Source organism: Bombina bombina, chromosome 3 (genome assembly GCF_027579735.1).
Source record: "Bombina bombina isolate aBomBom1 chromosome 3, aBomBom1.pri, whole genome shotgun sequence".
Taxonomy (NCBI): domain Eukaryota; kingdom Metazoa; phylum Chordata; class Amphibia; order Anura; family Bombinatoridae; genus Bombina; species Bombina bombina.
Window position 1 is genome coordinate 1067827288 of NC_069501.1, and position 23484 is coordinate 1067850771.

General features: G+C 38.8%; 1 protein-coding gene across 1 annotated transcript in view; it reads left to right on the plus strand.

Moving 5' to 3' along the window:
• LOC128652069 (aquaporin-5-like) overlaps positions 1–22397 on the plus strand; it is a 101981-nt gene extending 79584 nt beyond the window's left edge. The window contains exons 2-4 of the mRNA XM_053705019.1: positions 6691–6855; positions 9522–9602; positions 22146–22397. Of these exons, the coding sequence (XP_053560994.1) occupies positions 6691–6855; positions 9522–9602; positions 22146–22346 (447 nt within the window). The 3' untranslated portion in view covers positions 22347–22397. The remainder of the gene's footprint in view (positions 1–6690; positions 6856–9521; positions 9603–22145) is intronic.
• Positions 22398–23484: the final 1087 nt, after the last annotated feature.

Below are 23484 nucleotides of genomic sequence, written 5' to 3' on the forward strand. Positions count from 1 at the left end.
GTTAATGGGGCTAGAATGCAGTCAGCTTAACCAGGTAGTAAACTGAAGTCCGATATTAACATGGGTACTTATCTCTCTATGTTATAGGTCCGGTGTGGCTACGGATCGCTTCAAAAGTTAAGATGTGTTTGCCAAGTAGCTAGGCAAAATGGCGTCAGTTGATCTGAATGCCGCCTCCGATCCTTTTCATTTTTGTACTCGTAGAGGTCTTCCGCGGCTCTATCAGCTCCAAGCCCAGTAGCAGAGAGTCTAGAGACCCAAAGCTCCCTTTTTATCCCAGATTCAAGCACTGTTCTGGTCTAAATATAAGTTTTATAGTCAAGTTGTGCAGAGAGCTACAGACCAGCACGTCTGCCTCTGCTGCTAGATAGCTCCGCCCCCATATATATTTTTATTATTACATATCAGACATTTATGAGCAATACATTTATGTTCAATCACATATTTAAGGAACATACTTCTATTAGGTATCTTTAGCTTTGAGCGCCCTTACATCCCCCCTATTTTTCTATTTACTAACTAGTCTACCTAGTTAAAATAAATACAAACTTAGCAATGAAATAAAAATAAAACCTAAGATAGATACAATGGCATCTATTTATCAAGCCGTCAACTTACTTGCATTCGACGGCACCAATACGCTTGCCTAAGATTGCCTAACATCGCTGTCGCGGACCTGAATACGTTCTCCAAAATTATCAAAAAAGCTGTCAAAAAGCAGCGCACCAAGTACGGGGCGATGAGCAGCGGACTGTTGTCAACTAAAAGTCATAGATCTCGCTGCTCTTTGGCTTTTTCACAGCTTTATTGGTACCCTGTCACTAAACACCCACACTATACTATACTGTTTTACCCCCTATAACACCACTCCCGGACCCCGCCACAACTCTAATAAATGTATTAACCCCTAAACGGCGCTCACGGACCCAGTCGCAACTAAATAAAGTGTTTTTTAACCCCTAAACCGCTGCTCCCTGAGCCCACCGCCACCTAAATTATACTTATTAACCCTAATCTGCCGCCCCTACACTGCCACCACCTACATTATACTTATTAACCCCTAATCTTCCGCCCCCTACACCGCCACCACCTACATTATATTTATTAACCCCAATATGCCCCCCTACACCGCCGCCACCTACCTACATTTATTAACCCCTAATCTGCCGCCCCCAATGTCGCCGCCACTATATTAAATTTATTAACCCCTAAAGCTAAATCTAACCCTAACACCCCCTAACTTAAATATAATTTAAATAAATCTAAATAAATATTCCTAGCATTAAATAAATTATTCCTATTTAAAACTAAATACCTGTAAAATAAACCCTAAGCTAGCTACAATATAACTAATAGTTACATTGTAGCTATCTTAGGGTTTATTTTTATTTTATAGGCAAGTTTGTATTTATTTTAACTAGGTACAATAGTTATTAAATAGTTATTAACTATTTAATAACTTCCTAGTTAAAATAAATACAAATATACCTATAAAATAAAACCTAACCTACGTTACAATTACACCTAACATTACACTATAATTAAATTAATTCCCTAAACTAAATACAATTAAATAAAATTAAATAAAATTATCTAAAGTACAAAAAAAAAAAATGCAATCAGCCAATAGGATTGAGCTTGCATTCTATTGGCTGTTCCAATCAATAGGATTTTTCCTACCTTAATTCCGATTGGCTGATAGAATTCTATCAGCCAATCGGAATTGAAGGGACGCCATCTTAAAGGAACCGTCATTGTTGAAGAAGACATCATCAGAAGAGGATGCTCCGTGTCGGATGTCTTGAAGATGGAGCCGCTCTGCGCCAAATGGATGAAGATTGAAGATGCCATCTGGATGAAGACTTCTGCCCATCTGGAGGACCACTTCTGCCCGTCTGGAGGACCACTTCTGCCGGCTTCGTTGAGGACTTCAGCCCGGTTGAGTGAAGACTTCTCACGGTAGGGTGATCTTCAAGGGGTTAGTGTTAGGTTTTTTAAGGGGGGATTGGGTGGGTTTAAGAGTAGGGTTGGTTGTGTGGGTGGTGGGTTTTAATGTTGGGGGGATTTATAATTTCTTTTTACAGGTAAAAGAGCTGATTACTTTGGGGCAATGCCCCGCAAAAGGCTCTTTTAACGGCTATTTGTAATTTAGTGTAGGGTAGGGCTTTTTTATTTTGGGGGGGCTTTTTTATTTTGTTTAGGGGATTAGATTAGGTGTAAATAGTTTAAAATTCTTGTAATTTGTTTATTATTTTCTGTAATTTAGTGGGGGTTTTTTTGTACTTTAGATCATTTTATTTAATTTTATTTAATTGTATTTAGTTTAGGGAATTAATTTAATTATAGTGTAATGTTAGGTGTAATTGTAATTTAGGCTAGGTTTTAGTTTACAGGTATATTAGTATTTATTTTATCTAGGAAGTTATTAAATAGTTAATAACTATTTAATAACTATTGTACCTAGTTAAAATAAATACAAACTTGCCTGCAAAATAAAAATAAACCCTAAGATAGCTACAATGTAACTATTAGTTATATTGTAGCTATCTTAGGGTTTATTTTACAGGTAAGTATTTAGTTTTAAATATGAATAATTTATTAAATGCTAGGAATATTTATTTAGATTTATTTAAATTATATTTAAGTTAGGGGGTGTTAGGGTTAGGGTTAGACTTAGGTTTAGGGGTTAATAAATGTAATATAGTGGCAGCGACGTTGGGGGCGGCAGATTAGGGGTTAATAAATGTAGGTAGGTGGCGGCGGTGTAGGGGGGTAGATTAGGGGTTAATAGATATAATGTAGGTGGCGGCGGTGTAGGGGGGGCAGATTAGGGGTTAATAAGTATAAAGTAGGTTGCGGCGGTGTGGGGGGGGGCAGATTAGGGGTTAATAAGTATAATGTAGGTGGCGGCGGTGTATGGGGGCAGATTAGGGGTTAATAAGTGTAATGTAGGTGGTGGTGGTGTAGGGGGTGGCAGATTAGGGGTGTTTAGACTTGGGGTACATGTTAGGGTGTTAGGTGTAAACGTTCCCATAGGAATCAATGGGATATCGGGCAGCAGCGAACATGAGCTTTCGCTGCTTTCAGACTCCCATTGATTCCTATGGCATCCGCCGCCTCCAGTGCGGCGGATTGAATACCAGGTACGCTGGGCCGGAATAGTGGCGAGCGTACCTGGTAGAAAATTGATAACTAGCAAAAGTAGTCGGATTGTGCCGAATTTGCATTCGGAACATCTGTAATGACGTAAGCATCGATCTGTGTCAGACTGAGTCCGGTGGATCATATGTTACATCACAAAATTCTACTTTTGCTGGTCTGTAAGGTTTGATAACTAAGGGGAATCAGGCTCGCCACAAATACGCTGCGGAATTCCAGCGTATTTGCGTTTGACTGCTTGTTAAATAGATGCCAATGTAACTATTAGTTATATTGTAGATAGTTTAGGGTATAATTTACAGGTAAGTATTTAGTTTTAAATAGGAATTATTTAGTTATTAATAGTAAGTTTTATTTAGAATTATTTTAATTATTTTAAAGTTAGGGGGTGTTAGGGTTACGTTAGGGTTAGGGTTAGACTTAGCGTTACGTTAGGGGTTAATATATTTATTTTGTGTTAGTGATTTGGGAGGCCAGAGGATTAGGGGTTAATAACTTTAGTATAGTGGCAGCGGCGACATTAAGGCGGCAGATTAGGGGTTAATAAATATATGTAGGTGGTGACGACATTGGGGTCGTCAGATTAGGGGTTAATAAGTGTAGGTAGGTGGCGGCGACATCGGTGGCGGCAGATTAGGGGTTAATAAATTTATGTAGGTGGCTGCGACGTTGGGGGCGGCAGATTAGGGGTTAATAAGTGTAGGTAGGCGGCGGCTACATTGGGGATGGCAGATTAGGGGTTAATACGTGTAGGTAGGTGGCGGTGACATTGGGGGCGTCAGATTAGGGGTTAATAAGTGTAATGTAGGTGTCGGCGATGTCGGGGGCAGCAGATTAGGGGTGTTAAGACTCAGGGTTTATGTTAGGGTGTTAGGTTTAAACATACATTTTCTTTCCCCATAGACATCAATGGGGCTGCGTTACGGAGCTTTACACTCCGCGATTGCAGGTGTTAGGCTTTTTTTTAGCCGGCTCTCCCCATTTATGTCTAGGGGGAAATCGTACACGAGCACATCAAAACACTGCTTGTATTTGGGTGCGGAATGGAGCTCAACGCAACCATATTGCCCACACAAGCCGGGTTTTTGCAAACCTGTAATAGCAGAGCTATTAAAGGTGAGCGGTGAAAATAATTTGCAAGTTATTAGTGAGCAGCCATAATGCAAAACTAGCAATCTGGCTGAAAGTCTCACAAAACACATAAAAAATGCATTACAAAGTACAGTTATACTCATAATAACATTATCTAATAAAAAATTATTAAATAAAAATATTGCACACAAAAGTTATAAAGGCTCAAAGATATGAGGTCTCAGGTGTTAAAAATAAAGGCAGACAATGGGCTTTAACATACTTACATATACATGTCTAAATATCTGTATATATACTGTATACAGTTGTATGCAAATGTTTAGGCACCCCTGACAATTTCCAGGATTTTCATTTATAAATAATTGGGTGTTTGGATCAGCAATTTAATTTTGATCTATCAAATAACTGAAGGACACACTAATATTTCAGTAGTGAAATAAGGTTTTTGGATAAGCAGAAAATATTCAATATGCATCAAAACTAATTTAGACAGGTGCATAAATTTGGGCACCCCAATAGAAATATTGCAATAATATTTAGTAGAGCCTCCTTTAGCAGAAATAACAGCCTCTAGACACTTCCTATAGCCTGTAATAAGTGTCTGGATTCTGGATGAAGGTATTTTGGAGTCATTAAATACACATGTGTTCAATTTATATGTAGGTATGTGTGTGTAGTAATGCATGGTAACTAACACCAGCCTCACACTGCACTGTGCATCCTTCATGGATTCTTGCACCGAGGCCCTGGGGTTTCTAGTTACGCCTCTGGCTAAAATATTTGTCATATTGCATGACGAAAATAAGCTCCAAGATGGCAGCACCCAGTGTGAAGATTCAGAGCTTCACTAACTGATAATTTTAAGTGGTAAAATAAGACAACAACTTTGAAGAGAGCTACAGGCACAGGAGGAAAAACAATACCATAGTGTTGTAACTATGCTACTGTAGTTGTACTCTGCAATTTAATGCCCCTTGAAAAGATTTTCCTACTTGGACATAGATAAGTCAAATATTTCAAGTGGGAATGTCTAAATAATTTGCAGTTTATAAGAAAGCACCTTTTTATCTTCTTTTTTTCCTCATATTCCTTTTACACTACAAACTTGTTATTTCTTTACCTGTGCTACTTTTATTTTTGTTCTTATAATTCATCAAATTGATTAAAAAAGTTTTTTTTTCTGTAATAAAGTAATATTGAGATAATAAAGGAATATTAATATTTCTAGCTTTGTGCCAGCTTAATGAAGCTAAGTGTATCTCTATTGTGTCGTTATAATTTCCCTAGCGCAGATATCCAGGGTTCATTACTGACAAAGTCATAAAGCAATGTTTATTAACTGGAAAGTGAGATTTTTCTTTATTTTACAGTCCATTTTAAATAACCAAGATGCTGTTCTTAGAATTATTACTAAGGCCAATAAAGTATGCATAAATGGAACATATAGAAATTAAATCTATTGCAAACACTGATTAGAAAGAGTTTACTTGTGAAGCTTTGGAGTCTTACAATACACTAACCATAAGGCCCCCTAATCAGACATATTTTAATTTAAAAATATACAGTCATGCACACCAAAGACCACTATTTAATATTTTTTTTAATATTTTTTAATGAAAAAGGTAAAGTTAATTTTATTTTAAACTCACAGAATGCTGGCCCATAGTATATATAGAGCACTCGCTGATTAAGGACATTTGAGCCAACTTTGGCCTAGTTTCCATTGAGGTGGTAAAGTTTGGAAATTGGTGGTAACATAAACATTCTCCAAAGAATTGAACCCCTTAATGGCTGGACTTATATGTCTATATCGGAACAAAGTTCCGATGTAAACAAATAAGTTGAAAATTTAAATCTCACGATCGTTCATGTGATCATGTGATTTCAATAATAGGATCGTGTCTGGGGGGAGTGCCTAAGACGCTAGGCAGTCCTCCATCCTGCAATCTCATTCGGGAAGTGCCTTTGGCTTTAGGCTAGCCAAAAGGCTAGGACGTTGTATGCCAACCTAAGGGCGTTAAAGCCGAGTGCAGTTAGAACAGCATAGAATGTCCTAAGGGTATTAAGGAGTTAATAGAGATAAATGTTTTTATCACCAGTTTCCAAACTTTACGACCTCAATGGAAACGTGCCCTTTGACTCAAACTTTACTACCTGAATGGAAACTATGACAATTGTTTTTATCACCAGTTTCTAAATTTTACCACGTCAACGGAAACTAGGTCAGACAAGGTAATTTAAAAATAAGGGAAAACTGAGGTTTTTATATGGGTTCCCTGGGAGATTTTGATAGGTGGTAAATTGGTAGACAATGAAAAAAATGAGTTGGAAACTGTGAAAAGAAAAATGCTTTATTTTATTTATAGACTTTATATAAGGTGCAAATGGACCCAATATCAAAGTTATTTAACATTTTTTGTAATCATTGTCTCACTTAAGCTTAACAGTGAAACTACTGAAGGACAAGCCGTGGCTGTTGAGCTCATTCTTACTCTCCAGCTGATCCTCTGTATTTTTGCATCAACTGATAGCCGCAGAAATGACAATGTAGGATCCCCATCTATATCTATTGGCCTCTCTGTTACACTTGGTCACCTGGTTGGCGTAAGTAGTTTTTCCACAATAATACTCAGTTTATTACAGCAGAACATGGCAGGTTTTCTTCAAAAATAAACTAATGATACATTAACTATATATTACATATATGAAGATGTCATATTTAATGCAATACTGTAATTGCCAGTACAATAGGTAATGTAATAGGTAAATCGTGATAATGTCTCTTAAGTATAATAAATCAGTATTTGGCTTGCTGAAGGCAACATGATGACATCTGGTTTATTTGAATGTGTAAAACATTGTGCAAATATCATCTAAGGGTAAGTCAACTAGTTTAGCTTTTTCACCCAGTAGTTGACAGCCATTAACACTAAAAACACTAAAAAACTGATCTGCCCTAATTAATAGAAATAAATATACAAACACTTTAACCATCAGTATCATTTGATGTTGCATAATGTTTATTATAGACCATTGCATGTACAGTGGTCTCCCCAGCATATGTTTTACCATTTGACATTCAAACATCTAGATCTGTGGAGAAAGGAAAACGTTACAATAACACAAAACAAGCCCAGTATAATTTCTGACAGGTGACATATAAGCAAACAGATTGTTCAATTAGACATTAAAAAGATAAAGGGGGTCTAGATACAAAATCTTGTGCTGCTATACAAAGATTGTGTACTTAACCAAAGCTGCTCTTTCTTATAGTGACAGTCCACAATACCCACAAAAATTGTATCTGGCTGATCATAAAAAACTTATTACAAGGCCACTCTTCTAAAGGTGGTATGGCTTCTCACCACATCAAACAATCTGGAAATAAATACAAACAAATAGACACCTCATAATATAATAATGTTTAACTAATCGAGAGGAAGGCAGAAAAATAGCACTCACATAGGCAAAGCACTCTGCAGTGCTATTCACACATTCTAAGTCCTTAAGAAGTCTGAACTTTTATCCTGTTCCTAGTAAAACAAGAGGAGTAACTTTCGTCTCTCCAGGGCACCCAGTTCGCCCACTTCCACACTGTACCTGACTCCTGGAAACCACACTTCCACATCCTATATAATAAAAGGCCAGTTGTGTTTGTCTGATGCTGTCATGCGCAGTAGAGACTGCGCGCGAGGACAAACACACCTGGCCTTCCAACTGACCTGGCTGGCATGTGGTGGAGTGGGCGTGGCCGGGCGGGCATGACGTGGGAGGGCCCGGGCGTGACATGGACGGGGCCGTGCATGATATGGATGGGGCCGGGGTGTGACGTGGGCGGGACTGGGCGTGGCCAGGGCTGACAGAGAGCTCTAAAGAGGGGGAATAGATAGAGCAGAAGAGGGGGGATAAAGAGAGGGAGAGAGACAAACACACCTGGCCTTCCAACTGACCTGGCTGGCATGTGGTGGAGTGGGCGTGGCCGGGCGTGACGTGGGCGGGCCCGGGCGTGACATGGACGGGGCCGGGCATGACATGGATGGTGCCGGGTGTGACGTGGGCGGGACTGGGCATGGCCAGGGCTGACAGAGAGCTCTAAAGAGGGGGAATAGAGAGAGCAGAAGAGGGGGGATCAAGAGAGGGAGAGAGACAGCAAAAGAGGGGGAGAGTGAGCAAAAGAGAGGGGGGATAGAGAGAGAAAAGGAGAGGGGGAAGAGAGAAAGCGAAAGAGAGGGGGAAGAGAGAAAGCAAAAGAGAGGGGGAAGAGAGAGAGCAAAAGAGAGGGGGGGGGAGAGAGAGCAAAAAAGAGGGGGGGAGAGAGAGAGCAAAAGAGAGGGGGCCAGGTGTGACATGGGCGGGACTGGGCATGGCCGGAGCCGACAGAGAGCTCTAAAGAGGGGGAATAGAGAGAGCAGAAGAGGGGGGATAAATAGAGGGAGAGAGACAGCAACAGAGGGAGAGAGAGAGAGCAAAAGAGAGGGGGGATAGAGATAGAAAAAGAGAGGGGGAAGAGAGAGGAGAGAGAGCAAAAGAGAGGGAGGAGAGAGCAAAAGAGAGGTGGGAGAGAGAAAGCAAAAGAGAGGGGGAAGAGAGAGAGCAAAAGAGAGGGGGGAGAGAGAGAGCAAAAAAGAGGGGGGAGAGCGAGAGCAAAATAGAGGGGGGGGAGAGAGAAAGTAAAAGAGAGGGGAGAGAGAGCAAAAGAGAGGGCAGAAAGAGAGAGCAAAAGAGAGTGGGGATAGAGAGAGAGCAAGGGGTGGGACCGCTGTACTGCAAAAAATGGCCCATATACACGGGCTTTAGGACTAGTTGGTAATAATCAACCCCATCAAGCAGAAACCTCACTTGTAGAAACTGCTGATCCCACCGCTGTATTTGTCTAAAGGAAAAAGACGCAACTGCTGCTGCCCAGACAAAAATACTATAATCTGAGCAAAATTAGATCACAGCGACCATAAATCCAGTATATAGAGTAAGGTCCTAAAATCTCTTGCCAGTTAAAACAGTTCTTTGTGAATAAATAATATAAAGACTCACAAGTAGCATCTGGCAACATAGAAGTTATTGAGTTTTTAAAAGAATTTACAGCAATTAATTTTCTAAACAAATAAGTTATTATTTTATAAGGAACTATATCTATTGCAATGTGTATTTTTTAGTTTGAACACCATACGCACAAACCTATACAGCAAGTTCGCTTCTATATATCCTGCATAAAAATTATTTCTAGCTCACTAATAAACATTCTAAAATCAGATTTTTCTATTGCAAAATAGATTTATTTTACTGGCTGCTCCATGAACCCAGCTAGATCATTCGGACCAGCAATAATTGTTGGGAACTTTGGAACGCACTGGGTAAGTAGGACTACATTGACTTTAGCAATTAGCAAAACCTATAATAAATACTTTTTACTACTGAATGTTACATAACATTGTGCAGAATATTGATCTATAGCAATTTGTTTTTAATCATCGATTTCCGGTAAATGGTTTCATATTGTTTTTTAAATCCAAAAACATTATATTCGTATTTAAAGGGGCATAAAGCACTTTGAGATTGTAATATAAATATGGATAGTTTAACAACTTTGCATTATATTTTCATTATCCCCCCTCCTCTTTTCTAAATAAAAGGGACAGTCAACACTAAAATTGTTATTGTTTAAAAAGTTAGATAACGCCTTTACTACCCATTCCCCAGCTTTGCACAACCAACATTGTTATATTAATATACTTTATAACATTTATACCTCTAAATGTCTGCCACTATAGACAGCCTTTTAATCACATGCTTTGTTATTTGCTTTGCACAACAGGATACTGCTAGTTCATGTGGGCCCTATAGATAACATTGTGCTCACGCCTGTGGGTTCTGCACAAGATAGCTAAAATGCAATAGATAATAAATATAATGTCATGTGATCAGGGGGCTGTCAAAGGAGGCTTAGATACAAGGTAATCACAGAGGTTAAAAGTATATTAATATAACCATGTTCGCTGTGCACAAATTGGGAATGGGTAATAAAGGGATTATCTATCTTTTTAAACAATAATACAATTTGAGTCCCTTTAAATCTTTAAACTGTGAATTTCTCAATACTGGGAATTTGAAGTGTAAACTGCAGAGTTCACAAGTCTAACCCTTACACAAGTTTGTCACTAATTAGCCTCAGCAGAGATAATCAGTTAAGGCATTTTAAAATGATAGGAGTTTTGCAATAAAATGGCAGTGGGAAGCCTTGTGTACTCCAATATATCTGGATTCTATAAACAGTACAAGTGGTAGTGGGGAGTTTGTCTATTGAAAAAAATAATATCAGCAAACAAGCTGTTAACATATTGAAAAATGTTCACATTCACCCAGTAGGTGAATTTATTGCAAGACTGTAGCTAAATCTTATAAATACAAAGGCCTAGATTTGGAGTTTGGCGGTAAAAGGGCTGTTAACGCTCCGCGGGCTTTTTTCTGGCCGCACCATAAATTTAACTCTGGTATCGAGAGTTTAAACAAATGCTGCGTTAGGCTCCAAAAAAGGAGCGTAGAGCATTTTTACCGCAAATGCAACTCTCGATACCAGAGTTGCTTACGGACGCAGCCAGCCTCAAAAACGTGCTCGTGCACGATTCCCCCATAGGAAACAATGGGACTGTTTGAGCTGAAAAAAAACCTAACACCTGCAAAAAAGCAGCGTTCAGCTCCTAACGCAGCCCCATTGTTTCCTATGGGGAAACACTTCCTACGTCTGCACCTAACACTCTAACATGTACCCCGAGTCTAAACACCCCTAACCTTACACTTATTAACCCCTAATCTGCCGCCCCGCTATCGCTGACCCCTGCATATTTTTTTTAACCCCTAATCTGCCGCTCCGTAAACCGCCGCAACCTACGTTATCCCTATGTACCCCTAATCTGCTGCCCTAACATCGCCGACCCCTATATTATATTTATTAACCCCTAATCTGCCCCCCTCAACGTCGCCGACACCTGCCTACACTTATTAACTCCTAATCTGCCGAGCGGACCTGAGCGCTACTATAATAAAGTTATTAACCCCTAATCCGCCTCACTAACCCTATCATAAATAGTATTAACCCCTAATCTGCCCTCCCTAACATCGCCGACACCTACCTTCAATTATTAACCCCTAATCTGCCAAGCGGACCTCACCGCTACTATAATAAATGTATTAACCCCTAAAGCTAAGTCTAACCCTAATACTAACACCCCCCTAAGTTAAATATAATTTACATCTAACGAAATAAATTAACTCTTATTAAATAACTTATTCCTATTTAAAGCTAAATACTTACCTGTAAAATAAATCCTAATATAGCTACAATATAAATTATAATTACATTATAGCTATTTTAGGATTAATATTTATTTTACAGGCAACTTTTTAATTATTTTAACCAGGTACAATAGCTATTAAATAGTTAAGAACTATTTATTAGTTACCTAGTTAAAATAATAACAAATTTACCTGTAAAATAAATCCTAACCTAAGATATAATTAAACCTAACACTACCCTATCAATAAATTAATTAAATAAACTACCTACAATTACCTACAATTAACCTAACACTACACTATCAATAAATTAATTAAACACAATTCCTACAAATAAATACAATTAAATAAACTAGTTAAAGTACAAAAAATAAAAAAGAACTAAGTTACAAAAAATAATAAAATATTTACAAACATAAGAAAAATATTACAACAATTTTAAACTAATTACACCTACTCTAAGCCCCCTAATAAAATAACAAAGCCCCCAAAAATAAAAAATTCCCTACCCTATTCTAAATTAAAAAAGTTACAAGCTCTTTTACCTTACCAGCCCTGAACAGGGCCCTTTGCGGGGCATGCCCCAAGGATTTCAGCTCTTTTGCCTGTAAAAAAAAACATACCATACCCCCCCCAACATTACAACCCACCACCCACATACCCCTAATCTAACCCAAACCCCCCTTAAATAAACCTAACACTAAGCCCCTGAAGATCTTCCTACCTTGTCTTCACCATACCAGGTTCACCGATCCGTCCTGGCTCCAACATCTTCATCCAACCCAAGCGGGGGTTGGCGATCCATCATCCGGTGCTGAAGAGGTCCAGAAGAGGCTCCAAAGTCTTCCTCCTATCCGGCAAGAAGAGGACATCCGGACCGGCAAACATCTTCTCCAAGCGGCATCTTCAATCTTCTTCCATCCGGTGCGGAGCGGGTCCATCTTGAAGCAGGCGACGCGGATCCATCCTCTTCTTCCGTTGTCTCCCGACAAATGACGGTTCCTTTAAGGGACGTCATCCAAGATGGCGTCCCTCGAATTCCGATTGGCTGATAGGATTCTATCAGCCAATCGGAATTAAGGTAGGAATTTTCTGATTGGCTGATGGAATCAGCCAATCAGAATCAAGTTCAATCCGATTGGCTGATCCAATCAGCCAATCAGATTGAGCTCGCATTCTATTGGCTGTTCCGATCAGCCAATAGAATGCGAGCTCAATCTGATTGGCTGATTGGATCAGCCAATCGGATTGAACTTGATTCTGATTGGCTGATTCCATCAGCCAATCAGAAAATTCCTACCTTAATTCCGATTGGCTGATAGAATCCTATCAGCCAATCGGAATTCGAGGGACGCCATCTTGGATGACGTCCCTTAAAGGAACCGTCATTTGTCGGGAGACAACGGAAGAAGAGGATGGATCCGCGTCGCCTGCTTCAAGATGGACCCGCTCCGCACCGGATGGAAGAAGATTGAAGATGCCGCTTGGAGAAGATGTTTGCCGGTCCGGATGTCCTCTTCTTGCCGGATAGGAGGAAGACTTTGGAGCCTCTTCTGGACCTCTTCAGCACCGGATGATGGATCGCCAACCCCCGCTTGGGTTGGATGAAGATGTTGGAGCCAGGACGGATCGGTGAACCTGGTATGGTGAAGACAAGGTAGGAAGATCTTCAGGGGCTTAGTGTTAGGTTTATTTAAGGGGGGTTTGGGTTAGATTAGGGGTATGTGGGTGGTGGGTTGTAATGTTGGGGGGGGGGTATGGTATGTTTTTTTTTACAGGCAAAAGAGCTGAAATCCTTGGGGCATGCCCCGCAAAGGGCCCTGTTCAGGGCTGGTAAGGTAAAAGAGCTTGTAACTTTTTTAATTTAGAATAGGGTAGGGAATTTTTTATTTTGGGGGGCTTTGTTATTTTATTAGGGGGCTTAGAGTAGGTGTAATTAGTTTAAAATTGTTGTAATATTTTTCTTATGTTTGTAAATATTTTATTCTTTTTTGTAACTTAGTTCTTTTTTATTTTTTGTACTTTAGCTAGTTTATTTAATTGTATTTATTTGTAGGAATTGTGTTTAATTAATTTATTGATAGTGTAGTGTTTGGTTAATTGTAGGTAATTGTAGGTAGTTTATTTAATTATTTTATTGATAGAGTAGTGTTAGGTTTAATTATATCTTAGGTTAGGATTTATTTTACAGGTAAATTTGTTATTATTTTAACTAGGTAACTATTAAATAGTTCTTAACTATTTAATAGCTATTGTACCTAGTTAAAATAAATACCAAGTTGCCTGTAAAATAAATATTAATCCTAAAATAGCTATAATATAATTATAATTTATATTGTAGCTATATTAGGATTTATTTTACAGGTAAGTATTTAGCTTTAAATAGGAATCATTTATTTAATAAGAGTTAATTAATTTCGTTAGATGTAAATTAGTTAGGGGGGTGTTAGTGTTAGGGTTAGACTTAGCTTTAGGGGTTAATCAATTTATTATAGTAGCGGTGAGCTCCGCTCGGCAGATTAGGGGTTAATAATTGAAGTTAGGTGTCAGCGATGTTAGGGAGGGCAGATTAGGGGTTAATACTATTTATGATAGGGTTAGTGAGGCGGGTTAGGGGTTAATAACTTTATTATAGTAGCGCTCAGGTCCGCTCGGCAGATTAGGGGTTAATAAGTGTAGGCAGGTGTCGGCGACGTTGAGGGGGGCAGATTAGGGGTTAATAAATATAATATAGGGGTCGGCGGTGTTAGGGGTAGCAGATTAGGGGTACATAGGGATAACATAGGTGGCGGCGCTTTGCGGTCGGAAGATTAGGGGTTAATTATTTTAAGTAGCTGGCGGCGACGTTGTGGGGGGGCAGGTTAGGGGTTAATAAATGTAATACAGGGGTCGGCGGGGTTAGGGGCAGCAGATTAGGGGTACATAAGTATAACGTAGGTGGCGGTCGGCAGATTAGGGGTTAAAAATTTTAATCGAGTGGCGGCGATGTGGGGGGGAGCTCGGTTTAGGGGTACATAGGTAGTTTATGGTGTTAGTGTACTTTTGGGTACAGTAGTTAAGAGCTTTATGAACCGGCGTTAGCCAGAAAGCTCTTAACTCCTGCTATTTTCAGGCGGCTGGAATTTTGTCATTAGAGCTCTAACGCTCACTTCAGAAACGACTCTAAATACCGGCGTTAGAAAGATCCCATTGAAAAGATAGGATACGCAAATGGCGTAGGGGGATCTGCGGTATGGAAAAGTCGCGGCTGAAAAGTGAGAGTTAGACCCTTTAATCACTGACTCCAAATACCAGCGGGGCGGCCAAAACCAGCGTTAGGAGCCTCTAACGCTGGTTTTGCGGCTACCGCCGAACTCCAAATCTAGGCCAAAATGTTTCATATCCTACCTTTAATGAGAAACTGAGAAGCCTAAAATATTACCAGCTAACCCATTAGTAGCTCAGCCATGTTTTATTGGCAATGTCCAATGAAGTCTTACACAGTACATCTTTGTCAAGAGTGTCTCATTCATTACTGTCAAAAATGTGCTATTGTATGTAATGAGAATCATTTTTATTTACTGCTGCAAAGAGAGGCGTGTTGAACAAGATACAATATTTGTCTGATAATATACACCTAGAATTAGAGTTTTGTCGGTAAAGACCCGCGTAGCTAACGCTGCTTTTTTTTCCAGTGCACCCTTAAGACAACACTGGTATTTAGAGTTCTCTGAAGGGCTGCGTTAGGCTCCAAAAAGGAAGCGTAAAGGCACATTTACCGCCACTTCAACCCTCAATACCAGCGTTGCTTACGGTAGCGGCTAGCTGGAAAAACGTGCTCGTGCACGATTCCCCCATAGGAAACAATGGGGCAGTTTGAGCTGAAAAAAAAACCTAACACCTGCAAAAAAGCAGCGTTAAGCTTCTAACGCAGCCCCCATTGTTTCCTATGGGGAAACAGTTTCTAAGTCTGCACCTAACACCCTAACATGTACCCCGAGTCTAAACACCCCTAACCTTACACTTATTAACCCCTAATCTGCCACCCTCGCTATCGCTGACACCTGCATTACACAATTAACTCCTAATCTTCCGCTCTGGACACCGCCGCAACCTACATTATCCCTATGTACCCCTAATCTGCTGCCCCCAACATTGCCGACACCTACATAAGATTTATTAACCCCTAATCTGCCCCCCCATGTCACCGCTACCTTACCTACACTTATTAACCCCTAATCTGCCGACCGGACCTCGCCGCTACTCTAATAAAGTTATTAACCCCTAAACCGCCGCACTCCCACCTCACAAACCCTATAATAAATAGTATTAACCCCTAATCTGCCCTCCTTAACATCGCCGCCACCTAACTTCAAGTATTAACCCCTAATCTTCCGCTCTGGACACCGCCGCAGCCTACATTATCCCTATGTACCCCTAATCTGCTGCCCCTAACATCGCCGACCCCTATATTATATTTATTAACCCCTAATCTGCCCCCCCCAACATCGCTGCTACCTTACCTATACTTATTAACCCCTAATCTGCCAACCAGACCTCGCCGCTACTCTAATAAAGTTATTAACCTCTAAACCGCTGCACTCCCGCCTCACAAACCCTATAATAAATAGTATTAACCCCTAATCTGCCCTCCTTAACATCGCCGCCACCTAGCTTCAAGTATTAAACCCTAATCTGCCGACCGGACCTCGCCGCTACTCTAATAAATGTATTAACCCCTAAAGCTAAGTCTAACCCTAACACCCCCATAATGTAAATATAATTTTAATCTAACAAAATAAATTAACTCTTATTGACTAAAGTGTTCCTATTTAAAACTTAATTCTTACCTGTAAAATAAACCCTGATATAGCTACAATATAACGAATAATTATATTGTAGCTATTTTAGGATTTATATTTATTTTACAGGCAACTTTATATTAATCTTAACTAGGTACAATAGCTATTAAATAGTTATTTACTATTTAATAGCTACCTAGTTAAAATCATTACAAAATTACCTGTAAAATAAATCCTAACCTAAGTTGCAATTAAACCTAACACTACACTATCAATAAATTAATTAAATAAATTACCTACAATTACATACAATTAAATAAACTAAACTAAATTACAAAAAAAACCAAACACTAAATTACAAAAAATAAAAAAATATTACAAGAATTTTAATCTAATTACACCTACTCTAAGCCCCCTAATAAAATAAAAAAGCCCCCCAAAATAAAAAAAATTCCCTACCCTATTCTATATTACAAAAGTTAACAGCTCTATTACCAGCCCTTAAAAGGGCTTTTTGCGGGGCATGCCCCAAAGTAATCAGCTCTTTTGCCTGTAAAAAAAAAAACAATACCACCCCCGAACATTACAACCCACCACCCACATACCCCTACTCTAACCCAAACCCCCTTAAATAAACCTAACACTAACCCCCTGAAGATCTCCCTACCTTGAGTCATCTTCACCCAACCGGGCACCGACGGACCAAAAGAGGACATCCGTAGCGGCAGAAGTCTTCATCCTATCTGGGCAGAAGAGGACATCCAAACCGGCAGACATCTTCATCCAAGTGGCATCTTCTATCTTCATCCATCCGACGAGGAGCGGCTCCATCTTCAAGACCTCCGGCGCGGAACATCCTCTTCCTTCCGACGACTACCGATGAATGAAGGTTCCTTTAAGTGACGTCATCCAAGATGGTGTCCCTCGAATTCCGATTGGCTGAAAGGATTCTATCAGCCAATCGGAATTAAGGTAGGAAAAATCTGATTGGCTGATTGAATCAGACAATCAGATTCAAGTTCAATCCGATTGGCTGATCCAATCAGCCAATCAGATTGAGCTCGCATTCCTTTGGCTGATCGGAACAGCCAATAGAATGCAAGCTCAATCTGATTGGCTGATCCAATTGGCTGTCCGGTCGGCAGATTAGGGGTTAATAAGTGTAGGTAGGTAGCGGCGACGTTGGGGGGGCAGCTTAGGGGTTAATAAATATTATGTAGGTGTTGGCGATGTTAGGGGCAGCAGATTAGGGGTTCATAGGGATAATGTAGGTGGCAGCGATGTGCGGTCGGCAGATTAGGGGTTGAAAAAATTTATTAGAGTGGTGGCGATGTGGGGGGACCTCGGTTTAGGGGTACATAGGTAGTTTATGGGTGTTAGTGTACTTTAGAGCACAGTAGTTAAGAGCTTTATAAACCGGCGTTAGCCCAGAAAGCTCTTAACTACTGACTTTTTTCTGTGGCTGGAGTCTTGTCGGTAGAGGGTGTACCGCTCACTTCAGCCAAGACTCTAAATACCGGCGTTAGGAAGATCCCACTGAAAAGATAGGATATGCAATTGGCGTAAGGGGATCTGCGGTATGGAAAAGTCGCGGCTTGGAAGTGAGCGTTAGACCCTTTCCTGGCTGACTCTAAATACCAGCGGGCGGCCAAAAGCAGCGTTAGAAACCCTTAACGCTGCTTTTGACGGCTAACGCAGAACTCTAAATCTAGGCGATAGTCTTTACTTTGAGATTAAGGAATGAATTAGTCGTATAAGCAATAAATACATAAAAATGCATGTACAATGTCTTAAAATAAAATAAAATAAATATATATATATTTCTGGGTATATAAGCAGTAAATAAATAAAATGCATACACAAAGTGTTCAGAAAAAATAAATGTATTCTGGTTGTAATGAAATATTTAGATAATTTAATACTATTTTACAGCATATTAGAGTATAATAAATAACACTCACCTAGATTACGAGTCTTGCGTTAGCCTTAAAAAGCAGCGTTTGTATTACGAGTCTGGCAGGTACAGGTGTACTGCTCACTTTTTTTCCGCGACTCGAGCATACTGCAAATCCATTTACGTAAATTGCGTATCCTATCTTTTCAATGGGATTTTCCTAATGCCGGTATTACGAGTCTTGGAAAAACACCCTCTCCTGTCAAGACTGATACCGCATTCAAAAGTCAGTAGTTAAGAGTTTTATGGGCTAACGCTGTAACATAAAACTCTTAACTAAACTGTTAAAAAGTACACTAACACCCATAAACTACCTATTAACCCCGAAACCGAGTCCCCCCCCACATCACAAACACTATATTAAAATGTTTAACCCCTAATCTGCCTAACCGGACATCGCCGCCACTTCAATAAATGTATTAACCCGTAAACCGCCGCACTCCTGCCTCTCAAACACTAGTTGAATATTATTAACCCCTAATCTGCCGTCCCTAACATCGCCGACACCTACCTACATTTATTAACCCCTAATCTGCCGACCCCAACATCACTGCCACTATATTAAATTTATTAGCCCCAAAATCGAAGTCTAACCCTAACCCTAACACCCCCCTAACTTAAATATTATTTAAATAAATCAAAATAAAATTACTACAATTAAATAAATGATTCCTATTTAAAAATAAATACTTACCTATAAAATAAACCCTAAAATAGCTACAATATAACTAATAGTTACATTTGTATCTAGCTTATGGTTTATTTTTATTTTAAAGGCAAGTTTGTATTTATTTTAACTAGGTACAATAGTTATTACATAGTTATTAACTATTTAATAGCTACCTAGTTAAAATAAAGACAAATATACCTGTAAAATATAACCTAACCTAAGTTACAATTACACCTAACACTACACTATAATTAAATAAATTAACTAAATTACCTACAATTAATTACAATAAAATAAAATAAAATAAATTACGAAAAAACACTAAATTACAGAAAATAATAAAATAATTACAAGTTTTTTTAAACTAATTACACCTAATCTAATCCCCCTAATAAAATAAAAAAGCCCACCAAAATAATAAAAATCCCTACCCTATACTAAATTACAAATAGCCCTTAAAAGGGCTTTTTGCAGGGCATTGCCCCAAAGTAATCAGCTCTTCTACCTGTAAAAAAAAGACAATACCCCCCCAACATTAAAAGCCACCACCCACACACCCAGCCCTACTCTAAAACCCACCCAATTCCCCCTTAATAAAAACTAACACTAACCCCCCTTGAAGATCACCCTACCTTGAGACGTCTTCACCCAACCGGGCAGAAGTGGTCCTCCAGACGGTCCGAAGTCTTCATCCTATTCAGGCAGACGAGGTCCTCCAGACGGCCAGAAGTCTTCATCCAGGCAGCATCTTCTATCTTCATCCATCCGGAGCGGGTCCATCTTCAAGACATCCGACGAGGAGCATCCTCTTCTTTTGAGGGCGACTGAAACAATGACGGGTTCTTTAAATGACATCATCCAAGATGGCGTCCCTTCAATTCCGATTGGCTGATAGAATTCTATCAGCCAATCGGAATTAAGGTAGAAAAAATCCTATTAGCTGATTGGATCAGCCAATAGGATTGAGCTCACATTGTATTGGCTGTTCCAATCAGCCAATAGTATGCAAGCTCAATCCTATTGGCTGTTCTAATCAGCCAATAGGATTGAACTTCAATCCTATTGGCTGATTGGATCAGCCAATAGGATGTTTTCTACCTTAAATCAGATTGGCCGATCGGAATTGAAGGGACGCCATCTTGGATGACATCATTTAAAGGACCTGTCATTGTTCCAGTCGCCGTCGAAAGAAGAGGATGCTCCACATCGGATGTCTTGAAGATGGACCTGCTCCGGATGGATGAAGATAGAAGATGCCGCCTGGATGAAGACTTCTGGCCATCTGGAGGACCTCTTCTGCTCAGATAGGATGAAGACTTCGGACCGTCTGGAGGACCACTTCTGCCCAGTTGGGTGAAGACGTCTCAAGGTAGGGTGATCTTCAAGGGGTTAGTGTTAGGTTTTATTAAGGGGAGATTGGGTGGGTTTTAGAGTAGGGTTGGGTGTGTGGGTGGTGGATTTTAATTTTGGGGGTGGGTATTGTTTGTTTGTTTTTTACAGGTAAAAGAGCTGATTACTTTGGGGCAATGACCCGCAAAAAGCCCTTTTAAGGGCTATTTGTAATTTAGTATAGGGTAGGGATTTTTATTATTTTGGGGGGCTTTTTATTTTATTAGGTGAATTAGATTAGGTGTAATTAGTTTAAAAAACTTGTAATTATTTTATTATTTTCTGTAATTTAGTGTTTGTTTGTTTTCGTAAATTAGTTTATTTAATTTAATTGTAATTAATTGTAGTTAATTTAGGTAATTTATTTAATTATAGTGCAGTGTTAGGTGTAATTTATTTTACAGGTATATTTGCCTTTATTTTAACTAAGAATTTATCAAATAGTTAATAACTATTTAATAACAATTGTACCTAATTAAAATAAAAACAAAGTTGCCTGTAAAATTAAAATAAATCCTAAGCTAGCTACAATGTAATTATTAGTTATATTGTAGCTATCTTAGGGTTTATTTTATAGGTAAGTATTTAGTTTTAAATATGAATAATTTATTTGATAATAGTATTTTTATTTAGATTTATTTAAATTATATTTAAGTTAGGGGGGTTAGGTTTAGACTTAGGTTTAGGGGTTAATAACTTTATTATAGTGGGGGCGACATTGGGGGAGGCAGATTAGGGGTTAATAATTGAAGGTAGGTTGTGATGACATTGGGGGGCGGCAGAATAGGGGTTAATAACTATAATGTAGGTGTCGGCGATGTTGGGGGCGACAGATTAGCGGTTCATAAGTATAATGTAGGTGGTGGCGGTGTACGGAGCGGCAGATTAGGAGTTAATAATATAATGCAGGTGTCGGCGATATCGGGGGCGGCAGATTAGGGGTTAATAAGTGTAAGATTAGGGGTGTTTAGACTCGGGGTTCATGTTAGGATGTTAGGTGTAGACATAAAAATTATTTCCCCATAGGAATCAATGGGGCTGCTTTTCAGCCAAATCTGCCCCATTGATTCCTATGGGGAAATCGTGCAGGAGCATGTTTTGCCAGCTTACTGCTACCGTAAGCAGCGCTGGTATTGAGGTGAGATGTGGAGCTAAATTCTGCTCTACGCTCACATTTTTGCGGCTAATGCCATAATACCAGCGTTACTGTAGGTGAGTGGTATGGAAAAAAAGTGTGCGTTAGCACCGCACACCATTACCGACAAAAACTCGTAATCTAGCCGACTGAGAACTCATCACACAAGCCATGCAGGTTAAAGAGTAAATTTGAACTTGACACATCTTTATTGTTCATCTTTAAGATCATACAAATTAACATGGATCTAAGGGCCAAAATTCTTTAAAACTGTATGTATAAATTTAGTCCTTGATGTCAAATTGTTTTTAACATTATTTCAGTTTTTTTTTGTTTTTAATTATAGCATGTCATATTGTAGCACTGCTTAAGAAAATGAAAAAGTGCTTTTGTAAAACCTTTGTTTAGTATACTAGATTCCTCTCCAGTAAAAATCAATAGGAATTTGAAAATATTTGGAATTCTGCATTTGTTAGTGAAACAAATGCCGAAAATGGCTGCGGTCTGTGGCCTTTGGCTCATTTCATACAAATACCTGGATTCGCACTTTATAAATATTTCCACATCCCTAAAAATTACCCCTATTTTTACCTTGAAGCTTGCTTACGGATATTTTGCTGTTTTACAAGTTTTATGTCAATATGTAAGTTAACATTTGCTTCCTGTTTTTTGTAGATTTTCTGGATTGGACCTATCATTGGTGCAATCATTGCATCAATATTATACAATTACCTTCTGTGCCCACAGTATCAAAGCTTCAAAGAGAAATTAGCTATTCTCTTGGGAAGAATGCCATCCGAGGAAGAAGTGGAGGAAGAGTGGGAAGAAAGGCAAGAACAGCCAAGAAGAAAGTCTATGGAACTCCAGACCTTGTAACTTGTCCCAACAATTTCATGAAAGAACTGTGAAATAGCCCTTAGTGGCCAGAGTGAGCATCTTTATCCTCAAAATATGAATTAAATTAATCTTTTATAGCATGAAGGATATATTTACTGTACACATATATGCATATATATATATATACAGGGTATATATAGTTGCTTTTCTTGTATTAATAAATACATAACTATATATGCACACCAATCTGATCCATATTTTTTAGGATTAAAGAGTTATTTGTTGGGGCAATACTAGAGTGCTGGATAGGGGATCCTTTTTCTGGGGTCACTAGGGACTGTACATTTTTCTTTTTTTCTCTTGTTTTAAATAAATTTGTATGCTCCCTCTGTGCACTATGTGCCTGCCAGGAATATTTAAGTGCATGGTCCATAAAGTAGTCACCAAATTTGTCAGAAAGGATTGGTGCTGAGTAGTATAATTTTCACAAACACACATACAGTCTATATATAGATAGATAGTAGATAGATAGATATAGATATAGATAGATACTGTGTGTATATATATATATATATATATATTTATATACAGTATATATATATATATATATATATATATATATATATATACAGTATATATATACATGTGTGTGTACACACACAGACACACATATATAGTGTGTTCATGTGTGTATGAAAGGGAAATCCTTATATTTGCTTATACTAATATATACAGTATTTTTAAAGCAACTTTTTAGCTAGCTAATGACATTGATATCAATGTTAACAGAAATATTATTTGAGTACATTTTTTCCCTTACTTTTCTTTTGGATTAATTATTAGTTAAATCACCACTCTTAATTAATCTTAATTTTTCAAGACTCATTATCCTCAGGTATGGTACCCCAGGATTGGCGTACAGCTGATGTGGTGCCACTCTTCAAAAAGGGAAGCAGGGATGTTTCAGGAAGCTATAGACCAGTTAGTCTGAAATCAATAGTGGGGAAGATATTTGAAGAGATTATAAGGGATTATATTGATGAGCATATTCGTGTAAACAAGATTATGAGTTCTAATCAGCATGGTTTTAGGAGAAATAGATCATGTCAAACTAATCTAATTAGATTCTACGAGGAAGTAAATAAAAATATAGATAAAGGGGAATCAGTTGATATGA